The sequence below is a fragment of the Coturnix japonica genome, chromosome 1 (assembly GCF_001577835.2).
Source record: "Coturnix japonica isolate 7356 chromosome 1, Coturnix japonica 2.1, whole genome shotgun sequence".
Classification (NCBI taxonomy): domain Eukaryota; kingdom Metazoa; phylum Chordata; class Aves; order Galliformes; family Phasianidae; genus Coturnix; species Coturnix japonica.
The window spans coordinates 82,574,675-82,595,799 of NC_029516.1; the positions used below are offsets into that span (position 1 = coordinate 82,574,675).

The 21,125-nt window shown below is 49.3% G+C and overlaps 2 protein-coding genes across 3 annotated transcripts in view; both read left to right on the plus strand.

The window, feature by feature from the left end:
- The window catches only part of PTGFRN (prostaglandin F2 receptor inhibitor), a 64,584-nt gene extending 60,122 nt beyond the window's left edge, over positions 1 to 4,462 (plus strand). For both annotated transcript variants that reach the window (XM_015879534.2, XM_015879527.2), the window contains one exon: positions 814 to 4,462. In XM_015879534.2, the coding sequence (XP_015735020.1) occupies positions 814 to 980 (167 nt within the window). In that variant the 3' untranslated portion in view covers positions 981 to 4,462. The remainder of the gene's footprint in view (positions 1 to 813) is intronic.
- A 5,781-nt stretch (positions 4,463 to 10,243) lies between these two features.
- Positions 10,244 to 20,412, plus strand: LOC107322012 (immunoglobulin superfamily member 3-like). Its single transcript, XM_015879574.2, has 8 exons — positions 10,244 to 10,463; positions 11,113 to 11,490; positions 12,160 to 12,567; positions 13,710 to 14,093; positions 14,642 to 15,037; positions 16,455 to 16,865; positions 17,613 to 18,008; positions 20,053 to 20,412. Exons 1-8 carry the CDS (start codon positions 10,412 to 10,414, stop codon positions 20,247 to 20,249), a joined length of 2,622 nt encoding a protein of 873 aa, XP_015735060.2. The 5' UTR covers positions 10,244 to 10,411; the 3' UTR covers positions 20,250 to 20,412.
- Positions 20,413 to 21,125: the final 713 nt, after the last annotated feature.

Genomic DNA, 21,125 nt, shown 5'->3' on the forward strand with positions numbered 1-21,125 from the left:
GCTTTGCAACCTGAGTTGCAAGTGTTGCTGGATTTTGTGAGAAGCTAGATGTGTGCTAGATATTGCATTCAGTACACAGCTGAGAAGGAAGATGAACGCAGGAGGGATTTTGAACTGGTTGCTTTCTTCTCAGCATTTCCATGAAAAGTCACATTGAGAAATTCCGTGAACTTGAATCAGATCATCTTGTTATTCCCACTGTACTATTATAACTGTACTTTCCAATCTCCTTCTGTTTCTTGACTCTGCTTTTTAACAGTGCAGTAGGTGCCTACCATCCAAGTTTCCTGTTTAGGTGCCAGCCTTGTGGTTTAATAGGCAGGGCTGCTGAGTGGTGGTGAGTGTACTGTGCCAGTAGTTCTAATCAAGCGAACTGTATAGGAGCCTACTACTTGCTGTTCGGAAACGGTCATATAAAGAAGATTGCAGGCACAGTCTGCCCCTGAATTAGAGAACCTTTGGAAGGCATTTGTTTGGAGGAATGGGTGTTGAGATATCTCTTGGAAGTACCTTCCTTTTGCTTTCATGCTCCAGTATTTCTTGTGTGTTTCCAGCCTCCCTGAAGCTCTGAAATGGTGGAGGAAGAAGTGAGATGAAGTGGTAAGGGAGTCTGATGACACACCGGTATCCCAAACCTCTAAAAACAGAAATCAAGGAGGAAAAATAATTTAACATACTTCTGAAATAAGTAATCTGCCTGTGACAGAAATATGTAGGTTTTTTTCCCTCCATTCTTTTAGGCAAGAAAAATAATGCAGATCTTCAGATTTCTCAGTAATATGGAATGACTTTGTCTTCCTTCCTTTTTTTCAGTTCTGAATGCTTTCAAGTATCCCCTATTGATTGGCATTGGTCTGGCTACTGTCATTGGACTCTTATCCTGCCTCATTGGCTACTGCAGCTCCCGTTGGTGCTGCAAGAAGGAAGTACAGGAAACAAGACGAGAGCGTCGCCGGCTGATGTCGATGGAGATGGACTGAGTGTGGGAGCCAGACACACTTGCATTTTGGGAGAGACTCACAGGGCTCTTGGACTGTGCTGAGACACTCATTCATGGGCCCAGATGAGACAATGCTTTTCCTCTCTGGTTTCAGCCTGGACCTCAAGCTTCTCCTTGTTACACATCGTGCCCTGAGAGCTTTCAGGCCATATCCAGTGACTCAGAGTTCTCCTTTCTCCAGCAGCACTTTCTGCGTAGAGGTCATGTCCTTCTAATGTATGAACTGTTGAGCCTACTTTCAGCAGGGCCCTGTGACAAAAATTCACTATGTGTTATTTGGTTTTTAATGTTTTGTTTTTGCCCCTCTTGGATTTGAAAAGATCTTCCACTATGAAAACATATTGAGTAGTGCGGCGTGCAGGAAGGGACTGATAAAATCGTTAGACTTTTATTGTATTAACCAATCTACTTTTCCCCTCTATCCCCACTGCAGCATCCTGTCCACTTTTCTCTCTGCCTTGATATCTCAGACTTCTTTGTATTGCTTGAAGGCTGGAGAAAGGTATTCCACTGGAGTCAATAGAGGCTGTTCCAGAAAGTAATTGTTTTGGCTGTTTTATACCTTCTCTTCCCCAGCTTTCAAAGAATTTACAATTAATCTGAAAACAAAATTTGCCTGGAGGTCTTTGAGATGCTCTTCTTAAAGTTTTATTTTGTTTGTTTTCTAATTTTCAGTGCTCATAGCCCTTACCTGTGTTGAACAGGGGCTAACTTAGCAACCCTGAAGAGTCAGCCCTCAGACAAGCATTTGTTGGATGACTGCTTGCAGCCACCTTCTCCCCAACCCTTCCACCTTCTTTTCTCCCCACTACAGCTGCTCACGACGTGCCTCAGACACTGCTCTGCTTGTAGCAGGGGGGCAACGTGGAGTTGAGAGACAAGGCCCAGCCTTTGCTGGCTTTGTCAGAGAGGTAGGAGACCTTGTACCGCTGATGCAGCGTGACTCATGAATGAAACATGAGATGGATCTTTTTGTGCAGTGGACCAAGTGATGACGTTCAGAGACCTGTAAACTGTTACCAAGTGCACAGACTGGATTCCAGTACTACTTCTGCCAGTTGCTCAGTGGTAACCCTTGAACCTGTGAGCAGTCTGAGATCTGCAATAGCTCAGGGTAGGAATATGAGCAAGCCCAAGAGGGCAGCAAAAACCCTTCAGGTTCCCATGATCCTGGTCTTGTTGCATAGCCTACAGCGAGGATTTCCCCAAGAGGTTGAGGCTTATTCCTGGGTGCTATATAGTATCATGAGTCCTGCTTTGGTCTTCCACTTTCACTGACCTGGCTCCTGGTGGGGAGCAACTTCTTTTCCAGGCAGTGCTGTCTTTACAGCACAGCTGGTATTTTAAGCAATAAAAGTCAGAATAAAGATACTGTGTACAAGGAGGTAGGACTGCATCATAACCTAACATCAAAGCCATGAGTCTGGCTTGCATCAGGAAGAGCGGGAAATGTAGAGGTAAGGCCAGGGCTCAATCCTTTACTGATTCGATTTTTTTGGGTGTTTTTTTTGTTTGTTTGTTTTTAGGATAAAATGAAAGATGTTGGAGGATGGCACCCACAGAAAGCAGTGGTTGTGGTATGCCAATCTAGACACTAGTTATGTACTAGACAATCATCATCACTAATAGCTCATCCCAGTATATATACCTGGGGAGCTGCAGGTCTAATATCTGTGCTACAATGACCTCAGTTCACATTAGTTTGTGAAACCTTTCACTGAACCACTCAACACTGCTGCTATTCCAAAACTATCGCAGTAAGATTAATGTTGTGGTTTATTCGTGTCTTGTGTGATGGCCGCCTCTTTCAGAGGCTGGTGTGAAGGTTTTTTCTAGAAGGCTGTGTTCTGCCTCCAGCATGTGAACATGCATGCAGTCACATTGTTGGTTGGTTACCTTTGGCTTTATATACATACACACACAGGCCTCTAATGATTTTTGGGAGCTGAATGTGAGACATCTTTAACATGAACTTGATTTGCAGAGATTAGGTTTGCAATTCCTTATTTAACTTCTTGATATTTCATGTAGAGTTCCAAAGCTGTGACACCTGTGAACCTCTGGAGGACTTTCACCAAAACGTTCACGGCAGTTTCTTTTTCTGGCCCGGTGATTTTTTGCTTGTTTTTCTCTTGAAGAGCTCTGGAAGGGCCTATGTTGCAGACAGATGTAGCTGCCTCTGCTGAGGAATGGGGCAGAAGCAGTCTGCCCTCCACTGTGAAAGCCTGGAGATCTTTAGCGATGCTTTCCAAAGAAAGGGAGTTGAAGAAATAATTTACTCACATCACTTTGACAGCAGCATTTTTCTTCTCCTTCCTGGCTACTGTATTGAAATCTCTCTTTTCCTTGGCCATTTTGGAATACCATACAGACATCTGGGATGCTGGCTGTCCTTCCCACACTCATCTAAGCAGCTTCTTTCCTGCGTTAACATCTGCTTTCTTCACGGAAGGCCTGTGGAATCAGGGTGTCTTGGTTGTGGAGGCTGGTAGTGGTGGTGAGGTTCAAAGCACAGCATCAGTCACTTGCTGCCTAGCGAGCTGACTCCTTATTTATGTGCTCTAGCTTAAATTTTAGGGAAAGAAGGTCATGACTGTAATGCAATAATTAGGGAATGATTGAGCAGGGACCTGACAGTTCTTCCCAAGCACACAACGTAGCACACTTTATCCCTGCCAGAAAAAAACTCAGGGTTATTTTGGTCAGGTCTCCCTGCTTGTCTGTCATGGAAGGTCTCTGTATCCTTAGCCAATGCTGACCTTCTTTCATGGCAGGTAACAAACCATCTTCATCATTCCAAGTGAAGCAAGTTCCCTGCTAGCTTGTACTGCTGCCAGCCCCTTGCAAGGCAATGCTGCATCCCCTTACACCCTGTATTTGCTGTAGTTGGAAGGTTAGAAGCTGAGGGGCTAGGCTTACAGGCCACAGGTTTCCTTCTACTTGTGCCAATTTTGTATTATCCCTTTTTAAAAAATAGAGTGGGAATCTTGTCTCCAGTGAAAAAAGAAAAAAAAAAGAAAAAGAAAAAAGACTTTTGGTCACTTTCATGTTTTTTATTATTGTTTCTTGTGTGAGTGATGGTGTGTGTGCACCTGATCGTGTATTAAACCTGCAGAGTATCAGGAGAGTAAGCTGCCTGAGATGCATTGCAAGCATCCATATCCTCTCAGCTGCAACCTGTGGTATTGTCTAAGTATCCTAAGGGCTCGTGTTGATCTTCCTCTGTTCACATTGCCACATCTCCTGGGTAAGCCGGTAAATTCCTCCAGGCACTTGGAATTCAATCCAGGACAAGCTTGAGCATATAGCAGAAGGGCAAGATGTTTGTTTTCTTTTGTTTTGATTTCAAAGTTACAAAACAAAGTGTTTGGCACGGTTCTGGAATGCAGGTACCCAATAGTTCTAACAATGCTGTGTAAAATGTTTCTTTTTATGTTTAAAATAAAGAACCTTTTTGATTAAGCCTGTGCTGTGGGCTTGGCCTGAATGTTTATACAGTGGGCAGTTCTCTCCTTGTACCTTGCACGTACACAGATTCTATTGTTTCTGAAAGGGTATCAAATGTAAACCTTACGGTCACGTTTCCAGCACTGGTCACCCTGCTAAGTAAGCATCAGTCCTATTTTACAGTAAGTTTAAGATATTTGCTTACGTTTGTGTGATGAATTGGGAAATGTAATTGTTTTCTGTGTCCATTCTGTTTCTACCCCATCATAAGTCAACATTTTTGCAGAAGGGACGAGGCATCTGAAATGTGATGGGTTTGGCCTGCTTTCTCCCATGTGGCTGCTTGCTGTGACAACACAAATGCTGCCAATCACCTGTGAGTTCCAGTAAAGTAACCTTTGTGCTGAATGTTGTACCTCACATGAAGCAAAGTCTTTTCCAAAGGTAACTGTAATGGGATTCGTCTTTTAACACTGCCCAGCCACCTCAGACTTGAAAAATAAATATTGTGAGAATGCAGTTTGTGACTTACTTGCAACATGCATTTTTAAAGGAATGAGAATCTGAAGGTACCCATTCCTCACTGTGAGTTGTAAAGAATAGTACAGCTCACCTTAGGTATGAGAACTAGGTGAGGTAAGTGTATAATTGGCCAGGCAAGTAGGAGGTATGAGGTAATAGCAGCTCCCTCTAGTGATGGGACAGGAAAAGAGGGAGGAAGCCACAGCCGATAGCTGAGGTCTTTAATTCAACCAGGGTGTGTGATCAGTGAGTCCTCCAGCTCTTTGTAACATTCTTCTGTTTGTCAGAACAATTCCAGGATGGATTTTAGACTTGTTTTTTCTGGTCGTTTTTGTTCTTGAGTGTATAGCATCTCTGTATTTGCATGAGAATAGTCATTGAATCACAGCTGGATCTAATTTGCTCAATTTATGTTTATATCCTTATTTATATCTTTATCCAGGCTCTTAGTCTCCTGCCATGCAGTTTTCCAGCTATGCAGCTCCTCAGGTCCCATACTGAGCTCCTTGGTGTGCCATGGATGGAGTGTCTGCTGCATCTTCTAGCAGCTGTACTAATAGTGAGTGACAGGTCTTCACAAAGTATTTACTTGGTGTGAAATCACTGACATAAGGTGAGTCTTTCAGCAGTGAAAAGGATAATGTGTCTTTCTACTTGGAAGAAGTTTCTCCTTCTTCCCCAGGAGCAGCCCTTCCCAGCTTTGCTTTCTATTACTGTCCACGCTATTTTCTTCTCTCCCCAGCCCCCACAGGTCCTTCTCCTCACTCTGAAATGCGTCTCTGATGTTTCAGGGAGCGCTCCTTCAGAAGCTGAGCTCTGAATTCCCAGCCCAGCAGAAATGTATGTTTTCTTTAGAAATACTATGTTGAAGGTCCTTTTGAAGCTGATGGCTTTGTCTGCAGCCTTCCAGGTGTGTGCTGAGGTGTCCTTACCATTATCTTTTATTCCTTTCTTCACAGTTTCCTGCATCCATCCAGAAATGTCTTTTGTTAATCATTATTCATTAATTTCTCCTTCCTTGACCTGATCGCATACAGTGTTAAGAAGATGGCTCTCAGGATTTGTGCACAGGGCACTGCTGTCTTTAAACCTGCCCTGCCCTTCCATGTGCCAGCTGAGTGCAACTACTTCCCAGTTGATGAGGCATATTTTGAGAGACGTTCTCCAAGGCTGGGCGAGTAGTGTGGGAGCTTCTGCATGATCCTCAGGTGAAGGGTGTCTGGCACCTACGCCATGTTCTGCTTTTCTCTTGGGATCTTTGTGCAGCAGTGAGAGCAGCATTGAGTGAACAGTGTGTTCTCAGACCAGAACACTCTACCCAAACTTATGCCCCTTGCTACAGGAAAGATATTGAGGCCCTGGAGTGTGCCCAGAGAAGGGCAATGAAGCTGTGAAAGATCTGGAACACAAGTCTTATGAGGAACAGCTGAGGGAAGTCTGGAGAAGAGGAGGCTCAGGCCTAAAAGGAGGCTGTGGTGAGTTTGCATGTTAACACATCCTTCTAAGTCCAAGTCCTTCTCTGGCAACTCATCAGGCTCCAGACCAAATTCCTTTAGATACCTGAGTGTGTAAGCTTGGACGGAAGCCTTGTATTTGATGGATGAGGGTTCCTTTAGCATCGTCAGGAGGAACTGAAATTTTGGGCTTTCAAAAAAAAAAAGCAGTTCTGTTATTGGACCATATGAAATCGCTGCTTTCTGCATGGCCTTGTTGGAGTGAAAGAGAGGAAGTTGTTTCTGGTGGATGAGTTGTATGGATAAAGCAAAGGCTTTGATGCTGGATGAGCTGAAAACGTTGTTCTGCAATTGCTACCTTGCTGCATTGCTTCGGGACCATATCTGTGTGCCACTTCCACATTGTTCTTAGCATAGGGATGGCTGCACTGGTGAAATGCATGCTTTGTGCATCCTCTAGTCAGGGCTGCTAAGAGAGCAGCTCCCTGCTGCAGCCACTGATGAAGCAAGTTTTGGCAGTTGGAGTTCATCATTTTTCCCAGCTTATGTGTATTTAACAATTGGCTGCAGCAATGGCTGTTTAATTCCCTTACTAACATTTCCAGGGCAGCCATTTAATTTTTTTTTAAAACCCTCTTGCTTCTGGAAATCCTGTAATCAAATCCAAGCTCTGTCAATCTAATTAGTTTTGAAGCACAGCATCTCCATAACTTGGAGACCTAAATAAGCAGCTTAGTATTAAAACCTCGCTTCTCTCCCCATGTTATGCTGCCTTTATATTCCCAGGGAGAAGTTCCCACCAAACAACAGTCATTGTGACTGCTCCCCCTGTTCTCTTCTCTTAGAACCATAGGATTATTAAGGTCAGAAAAGACCACTAAGGCCACCCAGTCCAACCACCGGTCCATGCCCATTGACCATGTCCTTCAGTGCCATGTCCACACATCCCTGCCATTTTTGAACACCCACAGGGACAGTGACTCCACCACCTCCAGCTTTTGCCAATGCCTCACCACCTTTTCTGAGAAGAATTTTTTTCTAAGGACCAAGTGTAAGCTTCTGCCACTGTGCTTTGAGCAATCTTTTGCATTGCTGTTTGCTTAGAAGATGCTGATACACAGGTTGGTTTGGGGAAGTGTGTAGATTTGTGCTGCTTGCTGAGGGCTGCCCAAGCTGCTGGGGAGCTGCAGAGGTGCTGCTGTAGCACATTGGTGCAAAGCAGCCTCCAGTCCTGACCAAGGGGAAAGGCTGGATATGGAGACAGTGGGCACTGGAGTGAAGGGCTGGGTCACCTGTCTACAGTGGAAAGTGTGTGAATGAGAGCAAACCTCAGCTCACTATGACAGTTGTGGTGTCATAGTGAGTTGTGGACAGGAGGTACCCTCCTCCCAAGGCAGCCTATGTTGCTTGCTGCTTAGAGAAGTTGGTGTTGTAGAGAAGTGGTTGCAACCTTCTGTGCCTTTGCTAGACTCCCTCTGCTTTTGGGGCTGCATAGGGCTGGCCACGTAGCTCACTGGTGCATCAGAGTAGAGATCCTCATCCACTGGCATCACACTCACCTCTGCAAGCTGTGGGTGGAATCCTACGTAGCTCCCAGCAATTTGAGTAGCTCCAGTTGGAACCAGCATATTTGGGCATTTGTACTCCATTAGGAGGCTTTTGCTCAGGGGACGGGGATTGAGCTGGTGGCCATGGGGAAGCTGCCTGCCTACTGCTCCGTGCTGAGGGATGTAACCAGCTGCCTTTGATGTCTGAGCTGGGCTGAGAAAACCTGACAGCAGACTTCAAAGTCTGTTGTGCCAGCTCCTCCATTATCTGAAGACTTCTGCCACGTCCCCCAGGACTGCTGGATTATCCTGGCTAATTCCACAATGCATCCCCAATCTCTGCCTGGCTCCAGCCCCTTATGTTCAAGGCTGTCCCTCCTGCATCCCCCATCTCTGCCTGGCTCCAGCCCCTTGTGTTCAAGGCTGTCCCTCCTGCATCACTCTGGGGATGTGACAGTGGCATTTTTTGGCAGGGTTATTTTTGGATAGCTTGCCTGCAGAGTACAGAGGGTATGCACTTGCTGGGTCCAACAGAGGTGATCCCAAGGACACTTCTCAGCGGCTGCTGGGCCTTTCAGGGTAGTTTGTCTTTGCCCTGGCTGCACAGCATGGAATGCATCCAAAAGAATGTGCAGAGGGAACTAGCGTGTGGGAGGAGGGAGTCGTAGAGAATCAGTGAGGCTGGAAAAGACCTTTAAGATCATGTAGTCCAGCTGTGAGCCCATCACCATGCGCATGAGGGTGTGTAATTCAAGACAGTCATCACCACATTAGAGCTAAAGCCAGTGCTGTGGGCAGGCTGGCCCAAACTAAAGCAAAACGTGGCTGTGCCCTGCTCACGTTTGCTGGGAAGTGGCCCTGCCACCAGGTCTGGCTGTGCTGATGAGCTTTCTGTTGGCAGTGCATCTCTGTAAAGGATGCTCTGCTGATCCTCCTGTAGCCAACCCAACATTTCCCAGGGAGGGAGTGAGGAAGTTTCAGATTGCTCATCCCTGAGAAGAGGGAGCTGTCGTTTTTGTCTGCAGAGCATCCTCATTGCCCTGATGAGGCTGGGCAAGGCAATCCTATTCTCCCTGGTTTCTCTATTGTGAATATAAACAGCAGTTCATGCGTCATTACAGTTGCAAGCTTGGAGTGGTACTGTCCCCGTGTGTGCGTTTATCTGCACACTGACTGCAGGAAGCTTGCTGAGGTTGGGCTCCAAATCTGATTTTCTTCTGTCACTGTGGCAGAGAAGCTTTTCTTTCCACCGAGGGGATGCGTGGGCTGGCTTGCTGTCAGTAGGGCCACTGCCGTGCACCTCTCAGTGGGCTGCTCTCAGAGCCAGCCTCCTGCCTGTCTCTGAGGCAGCTCTGGTTTCAACACTGTGCCCCTCTGCTCTGCTGTATTGCTGGTGGCAGGGGACAGGTGGGATTTGATGGGACCTCTCCAACAGTCCGTCCCTGCAGGCCGAGCTTGGCTCTGTGCATAGCTGTGTGGTGCTGATGAGCAGTCAGCATTCTCTGTCTCCTGGCCCCACGAGCTGTCATGTGAATCAGTTTCTGAAATGGGGCAAGGAGGGACCTCGTGCTTGTTTTGGTTTGTTACATGAATCTCATTCCCTCCGGGAGCCCAGTGGGATCAAGCAGAAGGGCCTGTTTGTTTTACAGCTGCTTTTTTGCTTGTGAATCCCTGAGCCAATTTAGCAGTTCATCCAATACCTCAGCAAGCTGCAGGAGCAGCACAGCTCAGAAGTCAACTTCACACTGCTTTTCTTCCTGTAAAAAACAAATAGATCTTCTCAGAGAGAGTCTCCAGCTCCAGTTTCTCACCTTTGGCTGCTTCCCACCTGGGTCATGCCCCTGCCAGCCTCCCCCTGTCCCAGTGGACCATGTGGTGCTGGTGGTGGGATGCCCTCGTGGTGTCTGCCTTCAGTGCCAAGGAGGGAGTGAGCTGTTTAACATAACAGAGCAGTAGGCAAAGGGTTGGTCAAGCAAGGGGGCCAGTCTCTTGCTGTGCCATACAGTGTGCTGTATGTGAGCTGCTGCAGGATGGGAATGGCCTCAGGTTGTGCCAGCGGAGGTCCAGGGTTGGATATTAAGAGAAACTTCTCAGAAAGAGCAGTGAGGCAGTGGCATGGTCTGCCCAGGGAGGTGGTGGAGTCACCATTCCTGGACATTCCTGGAGGTGTTGTGCAAGAACCGTGTGGATGTGGCACTGAGGGCCATGGTCAGTGGGCATGGAGAAGTGTGTGTCTGACTGCCACCTTGGTAAGATGCAGTACCTCGCTGACGTGCTCTGCTACCCACTTCTCCCCGCCTTTTTCTCTAAGAGGAGGAAACCGCTGCTGCAGTCTGGCAGCTTCCTCCCAGCCACTTTCAAAATTGCAGGGTGGCTGTCACCATCACCCTGAGGGCCTTATACTGCCCTTCTAGAGAAGGACCCTAGCAGATCTTGTCCGCATGGGGCTGGTAAAGCATCAGGTGGCTGCCTTCCTCCTTTTCATCCTCATGGGTGAGTGCCCTGCACTATAACAGGGACTTCTGGGGCAGACAAGTGGGAAGTAAAGCTGTCAGGAGCCTTGTGTGGGTTATGTGTGCAGGCTGCTTTACCTTCCTAAATTAGGGGGACAGGACACTCCTGGGTGGGTGGCCCAGGAGAGCACCTCACTTGGGCTATAGGGTGAGGGCAGCCCAAGTGCTGTTGGGCTCCAGGGCTGTGGGAGCTGTTCTTAACGATTGCAAGGGATGCTGAAGTTCCTTGCAGTGGTTGCACCAGGGAGGTTCAGGTTGGGTATCAGGAAGAACTTCTTCAAAAGTGTGGTAAGGCATTGAAACAGGCTGCCAGGGAGGTGGTGGAGTTACCACCCCTTCAGGTGTTCAGAAAACATGTGGATTTGGCACTGAGGGATGTGATTAGTAGGCAGTACTTAGTGGTAGGTGGACAGTTGGGACTAAGTGATTTTAGAAGTCCTTTCCAGCCTTAATGATTTGATGTTCCTAAGTCCCAGGGGCATTGTGCTTCATAGAATGAGATCACACCCTAACTCACTGCAGTATCACGCTGCAGTCCCTGGCATGTCCAGGCCCACTGCCGCTTTGAATTGCAGTAATTTTCAGTTGCAGTTCTGCAAGCTTCATGCATGATGACTGTCTGCTGGCAGGTATGGGTGCTGGCCAACGTGTGGTGACTATCCAAAAAGGACCACTCTACCGAGTACTTGGCTCCCACATGACACTGTGGTGCAAGGTGAGCGGCTACCAGGGCCCAGCAGAGCAGACCTTCCAGTGGTCCATCTACCAGCCCTCAGCTCCGGAACGAGAGGTACAGATAGTCAGCACTGCCGACCCATCCTTCCCCTACGCCATCTACACCCAGCGGGTGCGCGCCCAGGAGATCTACGTGGAGCGGGTACAGGGGGATGAGGTGCTGCTGCACATCACGGAGCTGCAGGACCAAGATGCTGGGGAGTATGAGTGCCACACGCCCAACACTGATGAGAGGTACTTTGGGAGCTACAGTGCCAAGACAAACCTGACAGGTGAGTCCCAAAGGGCAGCTTGCTTTGTGGGGGTGGCTGATTTCCCATTTTCTTACTGGTGTTGTCAAGGTGATGGCCAAGCTGCCAGGGATGATGTGCTGTTCTGTACACAGTGGCACAAGGGTGTGTATGGGTCTCAAGCCTGTACAGATGCAGGCAGGTTTTCCCCTATTTCATAACCCAGCACTTATAAGAGAATGAGTTCTCAGGCTCTGAGACACCTGTTGGTGTCTTCTCAGGTTGGGGATGGGACTTGAACTCATGATAGGGAGACAGCAGGGTGGAGAAGCAAAGAAAAGTATCCAAATGTAAGCCCACCAAGTCTTCATGGCCCATCCTCTTGGTATTCAACCTCGTGTCCTCCTTTAACCTGGTATCATGGCCACTTGGGCTCATGAAAGGCTGGATATTAGCCTCCTTGGGGTCACCCAAGTGCTACCCACGCTTTCACTAAGGAATGTACTGCTGAGTAATACGCTGTGCTTTCTGTTTAACTGAGCACTTCATGTGTTGGCACGGTCTGGTTGGGGCCAGCACCTACTTCCATTACACTGTCAGATTATTTGGAGCCTGGCTGTGGTTCTTGCAGTCTCCAGCACATTGCCCACTGAGGCTAAGAAATGCTTTTTCTCCTGACCAGCTGCTCTCTGCTTCTCCCCTTGTGCTCAGTGATCACAGATACCCTCTCAATTTCCATGGCGCCCCAGGAGCTCACCCACGCTGAGGGGGATGCCATTGAGCTCACCTGCGAGGTGTCCAGATCCACTGCCCAGCACACACACCTCTCTGTTGGTTGGTACCGCCTCCGGGGAGAGCACCGGGCTGAGATCCTCACCCTCTCCAAGGACTTTGTCGTGATGCCGGGGCCTGCTTATGCACAGAGGTTTCTGGCCGGGAGTGTGCGGTTGGACAAGATTGGGAGCACCTCATACAAGCTCTCCATTGTGGCGGTGGAGCCGTCTGACCAGGGGCAGCTGTACTGCGAGGCAGCCGAGTGGATCGAGGACCCCGATGGGACGTGGAAGGACATATCCCGCAAACAGTCAGAGAGGACATCGCTGGTGGTCACTCCCCAGGGTAAGGCCCTTGGCTCCGGCTGCTGTGTGCAGCAAAGGACCTACAGTGTGTGACCTCTGCAGTGGTGTGTCATGAAAATCTCTGCCTGTGAAACTATCTCTATTTCCTCCTATTTGACTTCCATCACAGCTTGGGACATCCCAGTGGCTTTCTGTGGATGTGCCAGCTGGGCATCAAGAAGGACAAAGTGTCTCTGGGGCTTATGTTAGACATGGAAGTACGTAGGCCAAGGGCAAAATGCCTGCCCCCTCGATCTCTTCCCCACCCTGCAGCAGGGTCTTGTTGAGCCCTGTGCTAAGTGGAGACCAGAAGAGGCTTCGTGTCCCTGGTTGGCTGTGGCATGACTGTGTACAGCTGCAAGTACTGGTTCCACGCTGCCATTTAGAAATAAGGAAGCTCTGTGGAAGGCAGTATTGTTTATGTAGAGAGTGGTGAGGAGCAGGCTGCCCAGAGAAGCTGTAGATGCCCCATGCCTGGAGGTGTTCAAGGCCGAGTTGCATGGGCCTGGTGCAGCCCTGCCCATGGCAGGAGGTTGGGGCTGGGTGGACTTTAAGGTCTCTTCCAACCCCAGCCTTTCGGTGATCCTATGATTTGCTCTGTGGTGGCTGCTTAGGGTGGAAGAAAGGTGGCAGTGCTAAAAGGGCGCTGTGATGGTCACACCACACCACAGCAGCTGGGGCAGTGGTGAGTTGTGCATGGAGCCCCTCCATCCCCCCTGTGGGACTGCTGGCCCTGCTGTGGCCGAGCACGCCAACGGTTTCTATAAACTCTCCAGCAAATATTTGGGAATGCCAAACATATCTGCAGCGGCTGGGATTCCTGTTCATACACTGTTTATGAGTTGGTGTTTAAATTCAGAGGGTAGTATGCTGTCTGTAAATTATTTTGGCCTCTCCACTGGCAGTCATGGAGCTACTCTGCTTTACCTCCAATCTACAGCTTCTGATGGGATGGGGGATCCACAAAGCTACAGAACTCCTTTGTCCTCTTTTTGGCCTATGGGGACTGGAGTCTGCTTCTCCATGGTGAACATTTTCCATTCTCGGTGCTTCTCTATGAAAGAAAACATTACAGTAGTGAGCCCCTTTGGTTTCCCACTGCACAGCCACCATTGTCCCCTCTTGGCTTTTGTTTGCCCACAGACCGAGATCTCCATGTGGGCATTGCTGCCACCAAGAGTGACCTTTCTGAAGGGGACACCCTGCGGCTCAATTGCACGCTGGAAACGCAGAGGAGTGACAGCAGGCACTTCCAGGTGGCTTGGCTCCTCAACAGCACTGAGGTGGCCAGGATTGACCCCCGTGGGTTGCTGGTTTGGAAGAAGGAATATGAGGAGAGAGCCAGTCTGGGGCAGCTCCATGCATTCAAGCAAAGCAATGCAGTTTACATCCTCACTATCCATGAGGTGGGGCTGGAGGACAGTGGGACCTACCACTGCTCTGTTTTGGAGGTGAAGGCTCCTGAGGACTTCCGGAGCATCCAAACCAACCTGTCATCAGCTCTCAGAATTGGTGTGAAGCCTATAGGTGAGTAAATCCTAATGGTCCTTCTGGGTGAAACCTGCAGCAGTGCCTGGCTGTGGAATGCATTGAGTTTGACCTTGCCTTGGCAGGCACAACTCAGCTTCTTTTGTTGCAATAGCACCAATGTGCCACGTTTTTCAGTAGATGATAATGGGAGAAGTATTTGCTCTTAAGAACATCAGTGTGATGGGGACAGCCGCTGCCAAAATGATGCATACATCCTTAGGCTGGTTCTTTGCAATCAGTTTAGGACAAGAAGGTAGAGCTGTGGGAGGCTGGGTACTTGGGGGCCCTGGGGGTGGTGGGCTGGAGGACAGGGCAGGATGGAAACTGTGGCTAGGGCTGGAAGAGCAGAATGTAGCTCAGGAGAGGAGGAGTGGGATGGAGGTTTTGTCATGCTGACAAGATTTGCAGAGTGCAAAACGAATCTGGGAGCTGGTGTGAGGTGGGTGGTGAGGGGCCATGGGTGGTGGGAAAGGTGTAGGGTGGTGTAAGGTGGCAGCAGGCAGGACTTCTGTCCCATCACCATGGGCTCTCTCCCTCTCAAGCAGGTCTCGGACTGCATGCCACACTGAAAAGCAGACCAGCCACTGTCAGTTACACTCAGAGCTTTGAGCTTGTCTGCCATGTGAGCTCCAGCCACCCAGTTGAGGAGCTGCTACTGTCTGTGGGGTGGCTTTTCCAGTCCAAGCCACCCACCAATGGCTACCAAGAGCTGGTGCATGTCCTTCCTGACGGCACTGTGTCCTGGGGACCGGCACAGCCCCACTTCCAGGGCAGAGCCCAGCTGATGAAGTCAGGTGCTTTCTCCTGGCTGCACATCCACAGTGCAATGGCTGTCCATGAAGGGATGTACCAGTGCAAAGTGGGAGTCTGGAGGACGCTTCAAGGGCAGCCCACTGACTCCTTCACCTCCAATGCTGTGGGGATAAAGGTTGTCCCACCAGGTAAGTGGTGCTGTGGGGGCTCCTTTTGCAGGCAGTTCCTTCAAACCCCTTGGTCACAACTGGGACAACTGGTGGCTGGGTGTCCCCTGGGGCTGCACAAGGCAGTGTTGCTCATCCCGTTTCTTCCTTTGGATTTTAGGGGTCCTTGGAATTTAGGGGCTGCAACCCAGTGAACTGGGATCGTGCTTTTCCATGCTTTCTAACTGATGGGTTTCCCTAAGTTAACGTGTTTTCTTCTCTCCTCGGTTTCATAGTACTCTTTCCCCTACACCCTTGGTACTCTCTCTGTGTGGTCAGATGTTGGATGCTCTATTTTACACTCTGAGGAGGTCAGAGGGCAGTGATGCAGCTGAGGCGATTGAAAAATGTGGATGTGGGCATGCAGCTGTGATGTAAATGGTATTAAGATAAGCTGGTGTGATCATAGTCTCTACAGAACAAACAGCAAGACATGATGACATTTGGCTCCAGAATTACTACAGCCATTGCTGGATGGTTTCAAGCTGTGGCAGGGGAGATTTAGGCTGGACATTAGGAAATATTACTTCTCAGAAAGGGTGGTGAGGCAGTGGAATGGACTGCGCAGGGAGGTGGTGCAGTCAGTGTCCCTGGAGGTGCTCAAGAACTGTGAGGATATGGCACTGAGGGATGTGGGTAGTGGGCATGGTGGAGGTGGGTCAGTGGTTGAACTGGGTGATCTTAGTGGTCTTTTCCAAGTCTAATGATTCAATGATTCTGCTCTGGGAATGGGTGACCCACGTTGCAGGAGATGGCTACTGACTCTAGAGCTGCTTCTCTATGAAAGGTGGTAGCACGAGCCATGCAGTTTGTTGAGGAGTTCCAGAATAAAGCTGGAGAGGGAGCTGCTCTAGCAGCAACAGGTTGAGGCTGTGCTGCAGAAAGTAGTCCTCCTAATCACAAAACCTACCAACCTGTTCATCTGCACAAGAAATCTTCTGAATGGAGCCCATTGAGATACTCAAGTTCATGATTTGTGTTTCAGTGTTTTATCTACCATTCTGTGTTGCTGTGTACCTCGGGGGTTTAAATGCTGCTGTAGGCCTGGTGTTGTAGCACCGGGCAGGAAGGACATGTGCAGAAGGTCACAGTGGGAGAGGGGAAGGAGGATAGATAAATCTTGCCCCTCCTTTACTTCTTGCCCTCCCCTGTTCCTCCAGAGCAGTGCAGTGTGCTGTGAGATGCATGGCAGCACTTGCCAGTCCCCTGGGGCGGTCACCTCCCAGACCTCCCTGTGATTATTACTGCAATATCTGTATTGCTGAAGTGCTGGGCAATAAACAGATGTTGGAACTTACGGACACACTGTACAGTGTGTGTCTTCAGGTTAATAACTACTGCAAGAATTCAAGTTGGCTGTTGGCAAAACCACCAGGGTTATTTTGTTCTTCTGTTTCAGAAAGCAAGCTGAGGGTGGCTACGAGGGAGAGCTCCATGGAGGTGGCTGGTGGTGACGATGCAAGGATCGATTGTAGAGTGGAGTTCCCCCTAAATAACTCTCAGCTGGCTGTCAGCTGGTATTACCTTCCTCCTTCTCCTCCAGCGGATGCCATCCCCCTGCAGATTGTGCAGGCCAGCCACAGTGGCCTGCTGGAGTACGGGGCTGAGTTCAGCTCCCCTGCACAGAAGTCTCGGTTCCTGAGTCAGAGGGTGTCCAGCCATTTGTTCCAGCTGTGGATTCTCTCGGTCAGCCCCGGGGACCAGGGCCAGTACTGTTGTGCAGTGGAGGAATGGCGCTGGCTGGATAGTGGCTGGCACAGCCTTGGAAAGCAGTGGTCGGGGAGAACCAGGCTGCTGCTCAGGCTGCCAGGTGAGCTGCTGGGGGGGCGGAGGGGGTTCTGCCTGAGGGAACCTCTAGCAGGGTATGGGAGAAACAACAGTTCCTGCACAGAGTGGAGATGTTGGGATTCTTTGTGTGGAGTGTGCCTCTCAAAGGGAAATGAGGAATTAGGAGGATTTGCCATAATATCCTCCCAAACCAATCGAGCTGGTATTTGTGCCTCCAGCAGCAGATGCCTCTCACAACAAAGAGAACCGCAGCCCTTGCTTTCCCACGTGACACAGGGTGTCCTTGGTCAGCGGTACAGCCCTTTCCCAGTGCTTCTGGGTGTCCTGACGCAAGATTCAAAGCTTCTCCTGTCCTGGGGCATGCAGTCACAGAGAGCAAGGCTGAGGGCTCAGTTTGGTTTTCTCCTTTGGTGCTGCACCTCTGGGATGTGCAGGGTGGGGGGTTCCTCCCCCATTCAGCCTCACTTGATGTCTTGTTTCTGACCTCAGATGATCTAAATCAGAGGAGTCTGGCTCCATAAATAGTCTGGTGCAAAGGATGCTTATTGGGAAGAGGGCAGAGGGTATGGTACAGAGGTGGTGGAAGGGAAAAAAAAACACCCCAGACAGAATGAGTCTCAGAATCAAGGGAACCCATGGTGTCCTGCAGAGGCATATGGATAAGACCATCCAAGTTCCCAGACTTCCATCAGCTGGCAGGCACAAGCAGGGGTGCCTCCATAGCAGTGCACAATGCCATGACAGCTCTTTTTGCTTCCCTTCCCCACAGAGAGTGAACTGCACCTGGAGAAGACCAACCACAGCATCTTGGCCAGGCATGGCCAGGAGGTGACACTGGGCTGCCTGCTGAAGAGCACCCTCCTGCCTGCTGCCCGCCTTTCAGCCACCTGGTTTCATAGGAAAAACGATGGCCATGAGAGGCCCCTGCTCACCCTGAAGCACGATGGTGCCATTGAGTCCCTGCAGGAGGGGCTGGTGGGGAGGCTGCAGCTTCAACGGCCCACGGCTGGTGACCTCAGCCTGACGCTGGGCAGTGTGCAAGAGGATGATGCTGGGACATATCACTGCTTGGTGCAGGAATGGCGGCAGCGAGGCAACGAGGATAAGTGGGAGCTGCAGGCCTGGGCACTCTCGGGGTACACCCAGCTCAGCACCACCACACCAGGTAATGGCACACAGCCACCTGCCTTGCACTGCTCCCTGCTGCCTCCCCCCTTCATCCCAAGCCCTTAGCTTGCTGGGGCATATCATGCAACATCGTGCATCTCTCCTTATCTTGCTACAGTGCAACTAGGGATGATAGCAGTGCTGGGAGGATTTGCTAAGGGACCTCAGTGGGGTCATCCTGGGAAGACTGAGCTATATTGAGAGGCAGAGCAGGGAGGAGGAGGGCTATGCAAAATGATGCATTCTAGGAATAAGATTCCAGCCCTATCCATCTGCTAGAGCTAAAACCCAAGTTCCTTGTTCTGTAAGTGCTGGAGGTAGAGGCCTGATAGGATGCCAAGAAATCCAGTCATGAGTGAGATGTAGCTTGAGCAGGGTACTGCTGACTGTCACTGATGGATTGCAGGCTCCCTGTAGGACCACATACCCCCAGCCCTGCTCTCAGCCCAGCCATTTGGGCTAAAACACTAACCATTTTTTAGGGAAAAAATGTTGTTGCAATTTTTTTGGCATCTCAGTCTCTGGTGAGGCCTTAAAAAATGATCGCTGTCCTCATAGTGTGTATGAAATAAGGACTGGGTTCTGCATATAGGAGCTTAAGTAAATAAAAAGAAAGGTTTCAGTCAGGCATACAGAGTGTTTTTAGGGAGGTAACTGGCAGGAAAAAAGTACTCTCTTGGTACCTTGATGGGGGAAAAAGGAGGTTTGAACGACCCACATGGAGAAAGAAATATGATCTGTGAAATCAGCCATGTTGTGTGCAGCTGGACTGAGGTGCTTGCAGCTCTGGAGCTGCCCCACTCCATCTTGGTCTGGTGTTTGCAGTGGTCATTATTCCTCCATTTATCAGCACTAAGTGAGATAGTAGGGCACAAGGGGACTTGTGCCTGCTTCTGGCACAGGCACAAAATTGCACCTCTGGTAGAGCTAATCTGACTTTAATTGTTCCCAGAGGGACTGACAGCACTCCAACCCTCTTCAGATCTCTTCCTGCCGTTGTCCATTGCAGCTTCCTCTGGCACTCATGTTTCTCCTTCTTCACCCCCCTCCATCTCCTGTTAGCTGTAACTGGTGAAGCAGCCATTGCTGGAATTGCTTGGTAACTTAGAGAATTCTCCTCCAGTCTGGTCCACGTGGTTTGATCTACATGGTTGCTCTGTGGTTTTCATGGCTTTCACAAAATCTGAAATATTAGCTGGCTGTTTTTGCTTCTTCTCTCTGTCTTTCGTTTTATTTTGTTTCTCCAGCGATGTAAGTACCTTGAAAAGTTGTCTGAGGGTAATTCCACAGTCGTGCATAAGTGCACCTGAAACCAGGGGTTACTCCAGCTCTAAGACTCGATGCCCTTTATGAAACCTCTCTAGCAGTGTGGAAACTTCTCCCTGTTTTTCTTGTGGGAGAGTCAATGCTGCTTTACCCTGTGTGGGTAGGATGCAGAACTTGAGAGGTAGGTAGAAAGGTAAAAGCTGGTTTTATGGCTGGAAGCAGCTGCCAGGTTGCTTGTTCACACCAATCCCACCTGGCCTTGTGGGTTTCCCAGAGACAGCTTGGGACTGAAAGAGCTACCACACTCACCACAGTTTTGCAGAGCAAGAGTGAAACATCTGTGTATGGGTAAGGGTCAAAGAGAGAACTGAGATGGACAGAACAGGACCCAAGCAAGTTGGTGTGGCCATTCATGGTAGGCCATGTGCATCTGAGATCAGTTTGTGAAGTTAAAGCTGTGTGTCGTAGAATCACAAAGGTTGGAAAAGACCTCCAAGATCATCAGTCCAACCATGGGCCCATCGCTACCATTCCCACTAAACCACGTCCCTCAGCACCATGAAAGGAAATTGTATTGGTCATGACCACTGGGTGAAAGTGAGGAGCTCAAAACTGAAGGAAAAGGCTGATTGGGCTGACCAACCCCAGCAGGCAGAGGATACAGAGGTTCTACCAGAGTAGTAAGAGCAGTAAGAAGATAACCTACAGAAACACTAAGAGAGGGCAACTCAAACTGGCTTGGGATCTCACTTGTTTTTCCTTCTTTCTCCCTGCAGAGGCAACAGTCATGTCTAGGATCTGTTCATCTCCATCATTGCTGAACTTCATCCTATTCTTACCTTTGGTTGCGATCCTTCTCCTGGCCCTCGCTGGCACCTGCTGGTGCTTCATCTCCAGGAAAAGAAAAAAGAGCACCATTAGTGGAGACCAGCTGATGGAACTGCAAGGGGCTGAGGGGATCAAGCAAGCTTAGATGGATCATAATGGAAGATGTATCTTGAAGGAGAAGAACTGGATGTCTGAGAGGACTGAGTGCTTGAAGAGGGGTGGCTTCTTGTTTTGCTGTAGCTTTTGCAAGGATTACTTGAAAATGTGTGTTTACTTTTAGTGGAACAAAGCAGCTCTGAATTACCGAGCAAATAAGGATATTCTTCTCTCTTTGATTTGGAACCCACCCACGTGTTCACCATTGTGGCTGCCTGTGGTGTTTGAGGTGCTTGTGGTATGCATGTCCACCAGTCCTTTGGGGAAGTGATGTTATTCTCTTCATGTGTAAGGGGAAAAATTAGCTGTTTTTGCCCTGGAACACAAAAGTATCAAGCTGCTGCTCGTTTTTAGGCAATTTGACAAAATCCATGCAGCGCCCAGCTAAAAATCCTTGGCAGCACTGGAAATGGTGTACTGGCATCTCATTTAAGGCATTGCTCTTGCTTTTCCCATCTCTTGCTGGAGGAGAACTCAGACACTGCTCTCCTCTGGTTTTGGGAGTGTCTGTGTCTGGGAGAGTCCCCGTGCCAAGAGAGTGACATCTCCAAAAGGAAATGGGTCTTCATGACAAAACCCACTGCAGGAGGCTGAGAACTGAGCAAGGCTGGCCATAGAATCACAGAATCATTCGGGGTGGAAGGGGACCCTTAAAGGCAGTCAAGTCCAACTCTCATTGAACAGGGACATTTATGACTGGATCAGGTTACTCAGAGCTCCATCCAGGGCTGAGGGGCCAGGGATGAAGAAGGTCCATGGACTACTTGGGAAGTTCTTGTTTCCCTGTTCAGCTGCTTCCGTCTTTTTCTGTAGGTGATATTTCTTCTGGACCTCTTACAACTTCTCTACTGTTTGTCTGAGTCAT

What these genes read in the sequence shown, in the direction of transcription:
- LOC107322012 (XM_015879574.2), top strand. Translation starts at nt 10,412, where the DNA reads ATGGGGCTGGTAAAGCATCAGGTGGCTGCCTTCCTCCTTTTCATCCTC. An exon ending in CCTCCTTTTCATCCTCATGG is followed by an intron (nt 10,464 to 11,112) that starts GTGAGTGCCCTG and finishes GTCTGCTGGCAG; the next exon opens with GTATGGGTGCTGGCCAACGT. An exon ending in GCTGCTGCTCAGGCTGCCAG is followed by an intron (nt 16,866 to 17,612) that starts GTGAGCTGCTGG and finishes CCTTCCCCACAG; the next exon opens with AGAGTGAACTGCACCTGGAG.